The 13,347-nt window shown below is 39.9% G+C and overlaps 1 protein-coding gene and 1 long non-coding RNA gene across 2 annotated transcripts; one reads left to right on the top strand and one right to left on the bottom strand.

Annotated features, from left to right (window-relative positions):
- Positions 1-2,536: 2,536 nt before the first annotated feature.
- LOC123972113 lies at positions 2,537-6,628 on the bottom strand. Its single transcript, XR_006825365.1, has 2 exons — positions 6,513-6,628; positions 2,537-3,956 (listed from the first exon to the last, which is right to left on the bottom strand). It is a non-coding gene; the product is annotated as an uncharacterized LOC123972113 (long non-coding RNA).
- Positions 6,629-6,881: 253 nt separating this feature from the next.
- On the top strand, positions 6,882-12,448 carry bcl6ab (BCL6A transcription repressor b). Its single transcript, XM_046051369.1, has 9 exons — positions 6,882-6,922; positions 8,771-8,942; positions 9,117-9,338; positions 9,438-10,265; positions 10,379-10,506; positions 10,614-10,781; positions 10,885-11,015; positions 11,115-11,252; positions 11,465-12,448. Exons 1-9 carry the CDS (start codon positions 6,892-6,894, stop codon positions 11,606-11,608), a joined length of 1,962 nt encoding a protein of 653 aa, XP_045907325.1. The 5' UTR covers positions 6,882-6,891; the 3' UTR covers positions 11,609-12,448.
- Positions 12,449-13,347: the final 899 nt, after the last annotated feature.

Below are 13,347 nucleotides of genomic sequence, written 5' to 3' on the forward strand. Positions count from 1 at the left end.
TTGTTGTGTGGTCTGGATCTTGCTTGCACTTAATAGAATACAACAATATAATATAATCCCATCACAAAATCTACTGGAACATGTTTAACCTCTCATTCTGACATGTGACCCTTTTTATCATCAATTAAGTGGTCTCAAATCTCATATTATGTTTTGCTCGGTGGTAAACACCATATTTGTCTAAATTACATTATTGATTTATATTGATATTAAACAAGAATAAGGTGACTTGAATTACAGCACACTTCATTTTAAAAACTGTTAATATTTGTTTAAAATGCACTTGCATTTGTAGTGACATAATATCAAACATGTACATTATGCTAAACAAGGCCCTCACAGTCCAAAAATGTACAGTGGGCCAAATATGCAAACAAAATAGTAACTTTTACCCACCTGTTTCCTGTAGTTCTCCAATACTCTCTGAAGAAAACATTTTGGCAGCACATCACCTAATGACATTTTGCCCTCAATTATATTTTCACCTCATTCACAAGAATGTTAAAGTGAGCTTTGGATTCCGCAATCCCACATTAGCATTTCTCCTGCATTCATTGTTTACAAAATGTTGAGCAAGCATTCACAAAAACCAACGGGCTGCCTTCCAGCATCAGCCACTGTTTATACTTCAGTGACATTCACACAACCACTTTGGTTTGAGTTACGCTTAACCTAAGGGTTTTGTCATGCCAGTGAGCAAAATAGCATATTGTTGGGGAAACCAAGAAATAAGGAAACAACTGACTGCAGTGATACAAGACAAATATTTAAAAAAATTTAAAACATATCTTCTGATATCGAGCAAGATGGAATGCATATACATGTGTTGGCAATGCTGGCACTTCCATGATGCTAAAGTATGTACAGTATGTGGTATGTATAAAACACAGACACAGAGATAGACAAATATGTACTGTTTTTATAACCCTTTAAAATGTGTGCAAACGTTATCATAACTACAAATAACAAGTTACTACAAATAACTCTCGCATGGCTGCAAATCCTTCAACAGGACAACCTGCATGTTTATTTCAGAAAACACACTTTTTCAGCAAAATACACCTCCACGTTGACCTGTGGGAGCAGCCCAGTGCAACAACAGTCTTCTTCTGTTTCCCCCGTCAGTAGCGGCTGTCGGGACAGTTGTTGAGGTGAAAGACGTTCTCATTCATTTTCCACATCCAAATTTTCCCAGCTGCTCTATTGTAAAGACACATTTCCAAAGCTAAACCACTGGAGAGGCACCCAGGATCACATCAATAACTTCCCTTTCACACACATACACACACAAAACATACGCTCACACACACACACACACACACACACACACACACACACACACACACCACACCTTTTGTTTCTGTGCAGACCCGCACCGCCGCCTCCTCCTCCTGACTGAGGCTTTGCTGTAAAACAACAGGGGAATCTGCCGTGGTGACACGGTGTACCCTGGTACTTTTCCACAGATAACGTGTAGTGAAAGGTTGAGTGTTGCAATGTGTGTTTATATTGACTTTGCATATTTATTGACTCACATTCTGTATAGTCAAGGTAGACTATGCTCAATTCTGCCTTCAGTGAAGATGTTTTAGTCCTTTCCCTGAGTAGGAACTTGGTTAATGAACATCAGTGCTTGTATCATGAAGATAATCTTCTATTTATACCACTCATTCTCAACACAGGGATACAAAGGGTTTTGCAAGATAAAATAGCTGAAATTACAGTAAACTAATTTATAAAACAGAAATACAAAAGGGCAAACATATTTACAGAATGACCAAGAAAGCAAGCCAGATCTTGTCATGGTGACAAATCTTTGTCCAATAAAATATTTTCTATGAACTCCTACTGGGAAGTGTGTGTTGTCCAGACAAGCCACAGACGTTGATCCATCACTTCCCATATGGCTGGATGCACAGAGCGATCCTCAGTCGACCTTTCCTCTACATGTACAATCCGTTTAGCCACTTACAACTGAGGATGCATTCTTTGCTTTGGTGCAACAAAGCCACCATTCATGTATACCCTCTAAGCATTATATTCGAGGTTGGACCACGAGGACATGAGTCGCTGTCCTCAAATGCCCTGAAACCAATGAGATGTTGATTTATATTTTGGAAAGTGTTGGGGAACATCACAAACTGGCCTGTTTTTGCTTCAGCATATTCACTAACTTTTACTCTTGATAATTAATTGCTGTTATAATCTTGTGCTTAATTGAACCATGATGGAAGGGCAATGCCCTGAATTCTTTCCAATGCTAAAATTCTCAGTGCACCTGTAACAACAACAACATCTCTGGCTTAGACAAAAATAAAAGGTTATGGACCCTTTTAGCTGTAACCCCCCCCCCCCCCCCCCCATACCAATACAAAGTGGTAATACAAAACACAGGAATTAAAGGATTTATATCACAAGCGCTGAGAGGAAACTAGATAGGCTAATATGCATGTTAGCAGAAGCACGTCCCCATCTCTGCTGCCAAGCCAGGCTGTAGAAACCACAGATATGAAAGTAATTAAGAGCAGAGTTCATGTTTGATGTTGAAGAAGCAAACTGTACTTTTCTTTACTGTAATATGAAACTCATCTTCAACCCAAACACGCCACATCGGAAGACATGCAAACAAAATGTGCTCTGAAATAACCATGTTTTAATTTTGCCCACAGGGGATTTACCATTCAGAAGTATATGCATGTCACAATGCTGCTAAGCTCACATTCATACTAGACTGGTAGCATAACCAAAAAAACCGAAGTGTCATCATGTTTAATGAGCAGTCTGACATTGTGCCATGGAACTGTCACTGACATGATAGTTCATAATGTTTAAGGCAGTTTTACAGTGTTTTAGGACAGTAACTAACAATTATTTTAATTATTGTTCAATGTGAATTTTCTTGATTAATCAATCAAAATGGTTTTGGATTATCCAGTGTCAGATTGTAGTAAAAATGACTGCTATAATTTTTTCTAAAATTGATGTTAAATATTCAAATAAATCCTCAAAATGTATCAATTTACAATTTAGGGAAGGTTTGGTATGTTTGCTTCAAAACTGACTCAGCTGTAAGTGTCTTGTGTTGTGTTTCATGTCAGGTCATTCACACTTTTTTTCTAAATTGAACTCTAAGAAGATTTAAGACAACCACACACACCAGATTATTTACACTTATCTTAAAATATCATCTCATGCTGAAAAAAGCTGACCCACCTCTTCTGTGCAGGACAACACATTATTGGCAGTTTGACATCACGGTACATTTGATGCATTGGGGTCAACTGAAGTTCAGTGATTATCACGCAAAGACTGCATACCACCTGAAGTTTAAGTATATACTACTCAGTAAAGCCCACACAGACTGTATGAAAGCAGTTCAGAGTTCACTATGTTTAGCTCACATGCACATAGTCTGTTTCATGGGATATGTGCAGAGTATACTTCATCAACAGCTGCTCAAAATTTACACTGAACTTTGTTCTATAAATAAATGAGTCTTATTTATACATATACATTTCTATCACAAACAAGCTTTAATTTTTCTTTTCTTTTCTGTGGCAATTTAGTCATATGTAAAACAACAATCAAACACAGTTAGATAGTGCAATATTTTTTTCTCTTATGCACACTGCTCCCCAAATTCAAGTGCATGCTCCTGGTAAAAAAAAAAGGTACTTTCCTCTTCCCCCTCAGGCTACTCGTCTGTGAAGACTGAGCTAGTTTTAGAGTCATATTTTACTGACGTGACCTTTGATCCCTGTCAGGCAACCATGTGCCTGGGTCATGTTTTGGGACAGGCACATTGACATCCGTCTGCGCCTAGGCCCCAGGGTCAGCCTAGTTCACGAGAGGGGGTGGGGAGAAGGAGAGAGGAATGGCCAAAAATTTGTTCCAGGGTCGGCATGGCAAAATCCCATTTAGCGTTGTTTTTATGCCATGCATTCTTCAGATGTGCCCTGCAGAGAATGAAAAAGGACGTCTGTTTGATGTATGGGAAACAGCCACACACAATCCGAAGAAAACAGCATGTTTTTTTTTTCTGTTATCAGGTTAGCTTTCTGCAACTTTCGTGTTTAAAAAAAATCTCTTAAAAGAGGCACTCCACTAATGTCAACATAGTAGTTTACTTGTCCTACTTAGTACTGCTCAGTCAGTGAAAACAACTGTAAAATGTTTTCTGTGGCTTTGAAGAAGCATTGAGACTACAAATTTACAAGAAACTTGAAGTGTGTACTTTGAAAGAAGGGGGAATTTCCCTGGCAAGGAGGGTCTGTCTAAGGACAAACTATCATGTTGCATTATGGGAAATGTAGGATCCAGTATTTTTGGAACTTGACTCAGCCCCACAGTATTGTGGAAGTGCAATAATAAATCACTGGAGTGCCCCTTTTAAACCACTTTACAAAACTAGGGTTATCTCTGTGACCACCAACAATAACAGACATTTTTTCCCATTTTCAGCAGATTGAGGTATATGTTTCTTTGGTGCAGCAAATCAGATATTCCTTGCAAGAAAGAAAAAACAGACTTAGTCTGCAAAGCCAACCAGAAGTGCCATGTTTGTGTGATTTTGTTGATTTTACACTTAAATGCACAGATATCTACAACAGTTTGTGTGTTTCACATCTGCTATGGCTTATCTGCTATTGAGCCGCAGCAAACCCACTAAAGTGAGGTTAAAGATGCTGCACTGATATGAGCAAAGGAAAGGCTGACTGATCAAACCTATGCATCCTCTTGGCTGTGAATAAACAACTTCAGCAGGAAATCAGATGTTTTACTTTCTGTCAAGGCCCTCCTAGTGACTGAATATGTTTTGTCTCTTCACATTCAGACCAGAAAATTTTGCGTCTTTCAAAGGATGTGAAGGTGAACAACCCACTGAAACTTGGGCCACTAAAGATAACCGCAGGGGAAAAACATCTAGAGTGAAAACATTAACTAGAAATAGACCTCTTTGTTGCCATAGCCACCTGAACAGCTGTAATTTAGGCCTGTTGAGCTGCACTGCACATTTATTGCATGGGGAAAGATTCAGGCTGAGAGTTGATCTTTTCTAGAACGTATACAGTAAGCATAAAGATAGGAAACTTATTTTGCACAGTTTTATAATATAGTGCAAAGTAGTAATATGTTTGTAGAAGACAGTTTAGTATCATGTTAGCTACTTGGTTTTAATGTTGCTAAACATGATCTCCAAATTGTAATGTGTTAATTAGCAAATTGTGAGCCTGATGATATTCCTTGCATGATAAAACATTTCATTGAGATTAATTGGAAGCTAGTTTATTAATGGTTAAAAACAAAGGTGTTTGCAGCGCTGATGTGTGCAGCTGATCATATGCACACACAGGAGCACTGTTGATAATGGGCAAAAGGGAATATTGACTGAATGTATACAAAATAAAAATGGATAAAGTCCACAGTCTGATCAAGTCTGTTTTAATTCACTAATGAACCTGGTCCTCTGTAAATTATAAGCTATAGTTCTCATTACGATAGTTCTGTTTTTTTTCCTAACTGAATGCTTGTTTGCAAAGCCTCACCACAGCTCAATAGTGAGAGTGAAAGGTGATGCCAACAGATGGTTATATATATATATTCAATATCCAGTTTTTGTAACATCAGATTTGACTGAATTGGCAAGTGAAATAGGGAAAAAAATATACAGTTGTGTAGTTCCTCACAAAGGTAATTTATTTTCCAGAATATAATGTCTTGTGTTGTCTTGTGTTCAATACAGTATGATCGCATGCACATAGCTAAAGAAAACGCCTGCCCACCACATTCAAAGATAATGTTTAACATACTGTGCATGGAAGATGATGTTCTGTGTAAGGTAACACTTCACATAAAGCTCACAAGAAACTAGTGAGGCACACATCCCTTTTGTTTAAGGTAAAATAGTTAAATAGTAATAAATATGTAATGTATATGTAGGTTATTCAGAAACCCCTTGCTAGTTGTTCATTAAAGAGCAGTTAGTTCCTGATTTTTCAACTCATTCATTGGTAAGTACTCAAGATTTTGTGCTAGATGTCCCAGATGAGTATACAGCTGCGATGGCGAGACAGGAAGTGGTGGGAACACCGATGTGCCTTTTTGGAGAGTTGAGAACTTTACTCACACACTCACACACTTCCTACAGCAGTATGTGTGACATTAAAAACAGGGTTTCATACCAGTTAACTTACTGTGCCAGAAAGAAATGCCACTCACGCAATGTGAAATCAGTTTTGCCACGCAATAAATTATCAGTATTGTAGAACTCCCCAGAAGGTCAATCAAACGTTCACTGTAAAACATAAGAAAGTATACTGTACACATAAAAATACTGCCTAACGCATCAACTGAAAATGATTACTTTCAAGTGTTCTCCTTAATCAATGGCGCTGGCCAAAGTCAGCGTGGAGCAACGCAGGAAGCAAGCATGCAGTGGGGAAATGTTGAAGAAAAATAAAACTAAATCAGGGACATCATACTTGGAATTATTAAAGGATAAGATGACTAACTTTTCTCATCTCCTCGCGGCACCTCAGGCTGGTTTTCAACGACAACATGCTCTCATATTCCCCACGGTATTTATAACTCGGTCAGCTGACCTTGCACTTGGACCCATCCACTACACAGGGAGATTAACTCACAGACAAACGCACTGATTAACTGCTAAACTCTCGCAAATATTCCATACCAATCCTACCAAGATGTTTATTTAATGACATCTGACTGAGCAGCCGCGTGTTATACTACGCAATATAGACGGTGCGGGGTTGAACTGCTGCGGGTGGCGCGGAGCAGCTCCCCCGCCCTGCAGATAATGGTACGGCCCTCTGTTGAAATTCCGAGAATTGAGCCGATGTGTTTCTTAGAACTGGATTCTCAGAACTGGTGATGCTCAGAGTTTCGAGGAAACTTTTACAAGGTGACTTTTTTCCCTTCCTATTTTCTCAGCATTAGGTCAGAAGTGTACTGAAGTAGCAGATGCTCATGTGGCTGCTTCGGTTGTTTCGGGGCTGGAACTTTTACCAATATTCTGTGATTTCTTAAGCTATAAGATGTGAACAGATTTTAACTATGAGTTGATTTTTAACAGCGGCACTGTCTGACTGTGTTTAAGACGGAAGTGCGGCTGTAGGTTGTGTGTGGATTGAATTGTTGCTCTTATCACTTGTACTTGAAATAGGCTTTAACAGCTGCTGTTTGACGCTAAACTTTAGCCAAGGCAGCCGTTTTTAATCATAGCTCAGTGTTTGCTTGTTTTATTTTATTTACGCATTTTAAAGTAGCTTAACATTTGGTACACATTGTAGACTAATCCCTATCAGACGTGCAGAAGTGGCGCAACAGCATCGGTCAGCTTCTCTATGCGCATTTCTGTCGTCGACAGACAATCTTTTCACTTCACTGAATCTCTCCAACGCAGAGCCCACGACTTCTCACCGTTACTTTGGACCGAGCAAACACTCCTTAAACACTTTAAAAACATGATTAAAACCACAAGACAGTGCCCAGACACGGCTGCTTAACAGTTTTGCTAAACTTGGCCGGATTTGTGTTGGCCTGCTCGGTGGCTCACAGCCGAAGTTACGCAGCTAAGAACTAACCACTCCTTGAAATCACATCCTGCGAAATGAGCCTGATATTTGAGGTTTAGAAATAGCCCGGGAGATTAGTGGAGCAGTGGGAGAGAGAATGTTAATGGGTTAAATGAGGTTAGTTCCACTTTTATGTCGGGGGAACAGGAAACCTCTCTGTGTACTGGCAACTTAATCTGAGCAGCCAGGACGGAATGTGCTCAACGTCAAACACGTTTACAACCTGCAGCAGCCAGTCTGCTCTGTTGTACGCTGCAAAGCTGCAGGAGAGAGAGAGAGAGAGAGGGAGAGAGAGAGAGAGGACGGACAGTTATACTTATATAACTTTAACTTTTGGGGTCAGCAATGTAGGATTGGGTTTGCATTATACTATAGTTTGTGCATTTACTGTCTGTGGTTACGATTTATTGTCGTCTCAAAATGAAGATACACGTTGTTCTAAGATATAGGCCTATTTGTGTATACTCAGTGACAAATATCACTGTCAATAATAACATGTTAAAATATTGATCATAGCGTTTGTAACTACACCGTCATTAAAGCCTAGTAAGAAGTAAGGGCTTGGATCAGAAGGTTTCGCAACGTACCTTTTTACTTTTGGCTTTGCAATGACGCCGCCTCTTGATAAAACACAGTCAAAACACTTGTTAGGTTCAAAGCTGGCTTTGATTACAAAGCCTGAAGGCTTGTAGTAGAGAAGTATGAGCCGGAGGTGATGAAATATAATAAGAGTATTTATTATCTTGTGTAACAAGACTGTTCAGTTATGTATAGTTTAATAATTCTAATTAATTACAATTGTAATTGCATTTTGGCTTGTAATGTGATTTTGCTCGAATGTTGGGCATTAACATGATTTCCTGAGCATAACAGAATTTAGCAAAGTTAAAGCCCATCTAAGCTGCAAAATAAAACTGATTAGTCATTTTTCAAGTTTCACATATATTATTATTTAGTAGTGAAGTAATGTAACTTAAGCTTAATTTGTTTTTCTGATAATATGGTTGAGTTACGATAATATTGTCGCCAATATTCCCACATTATTATTCCACGTTATTTTTCAATCATTTTCCACGTTATTTTTCCACCCAGCCTACAGTGTGTGTCGCTCTCGCAGTAGATCACTTTTAGAGTCAAGATAATGAACAAACTGTTCACTGTCTGCCCTTGCTCAGATTTTGACAGCATGGCCACGACTGCAGATGGCTGCATTCAATTCACACGCCATGCAGGCGACGTCCTGCTCAACTTCAACCGCCTCCGCAGCAGGAACATCCTGACTGATGTTACCATACAGGTGGATGGACAGCATTTTCATGCTCACAAGGCCATCTTGGTGGCCTGCAGGTACCTTTTATATTCACAGTGCCAAATGAAGGGACTTATATTTTTTTGGTCAATGAATCACTGCCACAATCTCATTTCATACCTCATCCCAAGTAAATAAATTTTCAGTAGTTAATGGCTCTCATCTCTGCCTATGTTAAACACAGTATTCCCCTCTCTCTTGTTCTCTTACAGTGGCTTCTTTTATTCTGTCTTCATGGACCCAAAGAACGCAAACCTTAGTGCCATCAGCTTAGAACCCAAAGTGGACCCCAAGGGTTTTGCCATCCTGTTGGACTTTATGTACACATCCTGCCTGAACCTTAATGATAGGCTGGTCCTGGCCACCATGAACACAGCCATCTACCTCCAGATGGAGCATGTGGCAGACACCTGCCACAGGTTCATCAAGTCCAGGTAAAGGAAAATAGACAAAGACAAACTCTGTTTTCTTGGTTAAAATGAGAGGGATCTAAGTTGGTGTTTAACAACTTGTGATTGAATATGTTTCTGCAGGCATCAGTCTCTGAATATGCAGACTGAAGAGGTACACTCATTACATCTGGCTGAGGAGATCCCTGCCTTGAGGTCTGTTGATGATAAAGAGTCAGACCTAAGAAACAACCATACATCAACCTCATCCCCTCTCCAGGAGTGCAGGGGCTACGTCCCAAATGTTTTCAGGGGGATTAACACCTCTGGCTCCTATCACGTCTATGGTGACCTCCATGTCCCTGCTGGGAAGTTGGAAAGTTCCCATAAGGTCAGCAACCTTCCCAGTGGAGGGGCTTTGTCCCAGACAAGATGGTCACAGTCCAATGAGTCCACTACCATCATCTCCCGCCCCAGTTTCCCCACCAGTATCATCCGACAGGCAGGAACCCACGGGAGCCTTCAAAGGCCTGCCACTCCCATGGAGGAAGACAGCATTCAGCATCCACAGACCAGCTGTCTAAGATTGTCTCCAGGTTTTATCAAGGGTGTGATTTGTAGCCCTCAAAGCCCCCTCAGATCTGACTGCCAACCCAACTCGCCCACCGAGTCCAACAGCAGCAGAAACGCTACACTGAGCCTCAAACAGTCCTCAGACTGCCCCAAAGACACCAAGGCCCGCAACTGGAAGAAGTACAAGTTGATTGTGTTGAACCAAACTCCTGATGACAATGAAAAGGAGGCTCAGGGAGGCAGCGCTGAAGCTACAGCCATGTCCCCTACGCTGAGCCCATGCAGGAGCGTTGCAGCAGGTGGACACAATGAGGTCCAGGCAGAGGAGGGAGCCAGCGAGCACAGCCTCATGTCTCAGAGCGCCGACAGCTGCAGCAGCAGCACCTGTAGCAGCATCAGGTAAAACTCCAACTTACTGTGAGAGCTGTCCATCGGAGGTTTATGTACATTTGTAAGAGAGAAGAACTTCGCTGTATAGTATATTAACTCTGTGGTTGTCTTTCTGTGTGCAGCCACCTCAGATGCTCCTCCTGTGGCTGTGACAGCCCTCGGTGCATGGAAATGGGCCACCTTTCTCCTGACTTATACAGCAGAGATGACACCACCAAACTACACTCAGAGTATTCCCCCTCCAGCTGTGGTAAGTGAACTCCATGTGTGCTGTACTATCCGCCTATGTTTAAATGAAAACAAATGATTTGGCAGGATTATTATTTTGCTTTCACATTTTATTTCTTCTTTCCACAGAAAACACCACCTTCTTCTGCAATGGATGTGACTCCAAGTTCACAGAGGAAGACTCCCTGAGAGACCACCTGGTCCAGGTCCACAGTGACAAGCCATACAAGTGTGACTGCTGCCAGGCTGCCTTCCGCTACAAGGGCAACCTGGCCAGCCACAAGACCGTTCACACCGGTAAGAATAATCATTCCCATTGGCTTTTCAAAAGTACCTTCAAGTGGACTTCGCGGATGTGACTGTTTCATTGATTGCAAAACCTGCTGATCTTAACTTCCAGGTGCGAAACCCTACCAGTGCAGCATCTGTGGTGCTCAGTTCAACCGACCGGCCAACCTCAAGACCCACACCCGCATCCACTCTGGAGAGAAGCCATACAAGTGTGAGACATGCGGTTCCAGATTTGTCCAGGTGAGAGAATAATAGCCACACCTTCTGGAAAGCAGCGCAAATGTCAAATCTCTACCTGTAAGGGTATGTATCTTAATACGTGTTTTCATTGTCCTCCAGGTGGCCCATCTTCGTGCCCACGTGTTAATTCACACGGGAGAGAAGCCGTACCCTTGTGAGATCTGTGGAACACACTTCCGCCACCTTCAGACGCTCAAGAGCCACATGCGCATTCATACCGGAGAGAAGCCTTATCATGTAAGCTTCCTTGTCAGTCTCCCTCTCCTTATCCACTGTGTCTGCTGGCTAAAAAGAGAGTAATCCCTTCTCCCCCATGATCCACATGCCTGTCAATAATTGAGAGTTCTGGGTAGTAATCCTGCAGAGCTACGAACTCTAGGTGTGGGGGTTGAGGGATGAAACAGTCCATTTTAAAAGTCATCCTAAATGTTGTTTTCCTTTTTCCTCAGTGTGAAAAATGTGACCTTCACTTCAGACACAAGAGTCAGCTGAGGCTTCACCTCAGACAGAAACATGGTGCGGTCACTAACACCAAGGCTCAGTATCGCAGGACTCCCAGCAACATCATCACAGGACTGGTGAACTCCTGCTGAGTCTGCTGCATTCTTTAGTTTTTCTTGTGCACCGGCCGCCATGTTGTCAAAAAATTTTTCACAAACAAAAACATAAATATTATATATATGCCCTTTATGCATTTATATATGATGCACATTACTTTATGTAAGCTCTTTGGTATTTCAAAGATTGTAGAAGTTTATGCTTTCGTTGTGAATGTGAATTGTGAATGTGAATTTGAGCAGGTAACCAAACTGAATGTCAGCGTTGAAGGACAGCTCTCTTTCTCATTCGGATTGAGAATCACTGTTACAGTTGTGCTTTTGGTACTGGTGTGAATTTTCCCAGTAATGTGGTCACAGTTTATGTAGTTATTTTTCATTAGGCTGTTTTTGTAAATAAGATAATATATATTTTGAGATTGCCATCTGCTGGCAGAGTACGAATATATTTACGTTAAGGTCGTTTTTCTTAAGTGCAGTGATCTTCACTGACTGTCAATAAAACGAAGGCTTGTTATTTAGCCATTTCATATTTTGTGGTACGCATTGTAATATGTTCAGATTGTCGTTCATTTAAAAATTGTAATGTACATATTTTCTATCCTATTCTAGGCTCCTGTTGGTATTTTGCACATGCTCATGATGCTGTAATTCATTTATTTTCATTCAAATATTTCTACTTAAAATGTTGTTGACATGTCAAAAAAATTGTTAGACCCCATGTGCAGCACTTACTATCTACCTATTTATGTTCTACGTTTTCTTGGCTGTATTGTATTACATTTTGGTGCTGCAATGATCCATTTTCCCCACCAGGATCGTGATTGTATTTTATTGAACCTTATGTATTACAGTGCACTCGTACGAACCAGTATATCCATAGTGCCTTACAGTCACACTTTTTTATTAATACATTATAAGTCTGACAATATGAAAGCGCTGGTAGTTAGAAACTGCTTTTGTGATGCATTTTACATTTGGTACATTGCCCAGTTGTCATGTGCATGCATGTCAGGTACTGTTGTTGTTTTGGAAGATGACAATCTGTTGTGTGTGGCTCTTAAAATGTAGATACACCAGGCCTCAAGCTAAAAAATGCTCAGGAATATTATTAATATGTAAGCAAATGTCTTTGTAACTGCATATATATATATATATATATATATATATATATATATATATATATATAAAAATAAAATGCAAGTCATGCAGTTCTTGTTGCAACAATTCTATTCATTATATGCAAGTAAGATGGTTAGAGCAAAGACTGATTTGAACCTTTAACTACTAATGTCATTATGTAGGTACTTGCTAAACCTCCTCCCTGGTGTTCACTCTTATGGATCATCAATTATTATCCTATACAGATAAAAAAAAATCATTTGGAGTAGCACAGAGGATTTAAGTAGCCAATAAATTTGATATTTTTGTGTGGGGAAAAGTCATACATCTAGGGATGTCAAAAATGACTCATTCATCAATACCACGAATAAATACATAAATGAACGCTGAAATATATAAAATCACACATACTGAATTAAAAGAATTGTTTATAAATGAATGCTGAAATCAATAGAAATGTTTAACCTAAAAGTAAATATATAAATACTAAAATACATATAAAATACAAGATTAAAATGCAGATTTATATAAATACGTTAGACATTTATTTCCCCAGAAATGTCAAATAGTTATTTATTTAACGCTCATATTTACAAAATTTTTAAAATATTTATATACTTATTTATTGACGACTGAGTTATTTTTCATCCTCA

Source organism: Micropterus dolomieu, linkage group LG06 (assembly GCF_021292245.1).
Source record: "Micropterus dolomieu isolate WLL.071019.BEF.003 ecotype Adirondacks linkage group LG06, ASM2129224v1, whole genome shotgun sequence".
Lineage (NCBI taxonomy): Eukaryota > Metazoa > Chordata > Actinopteri > Centrarchiformes > Centrarchidae > Micropterus > Micropterus dolomieu.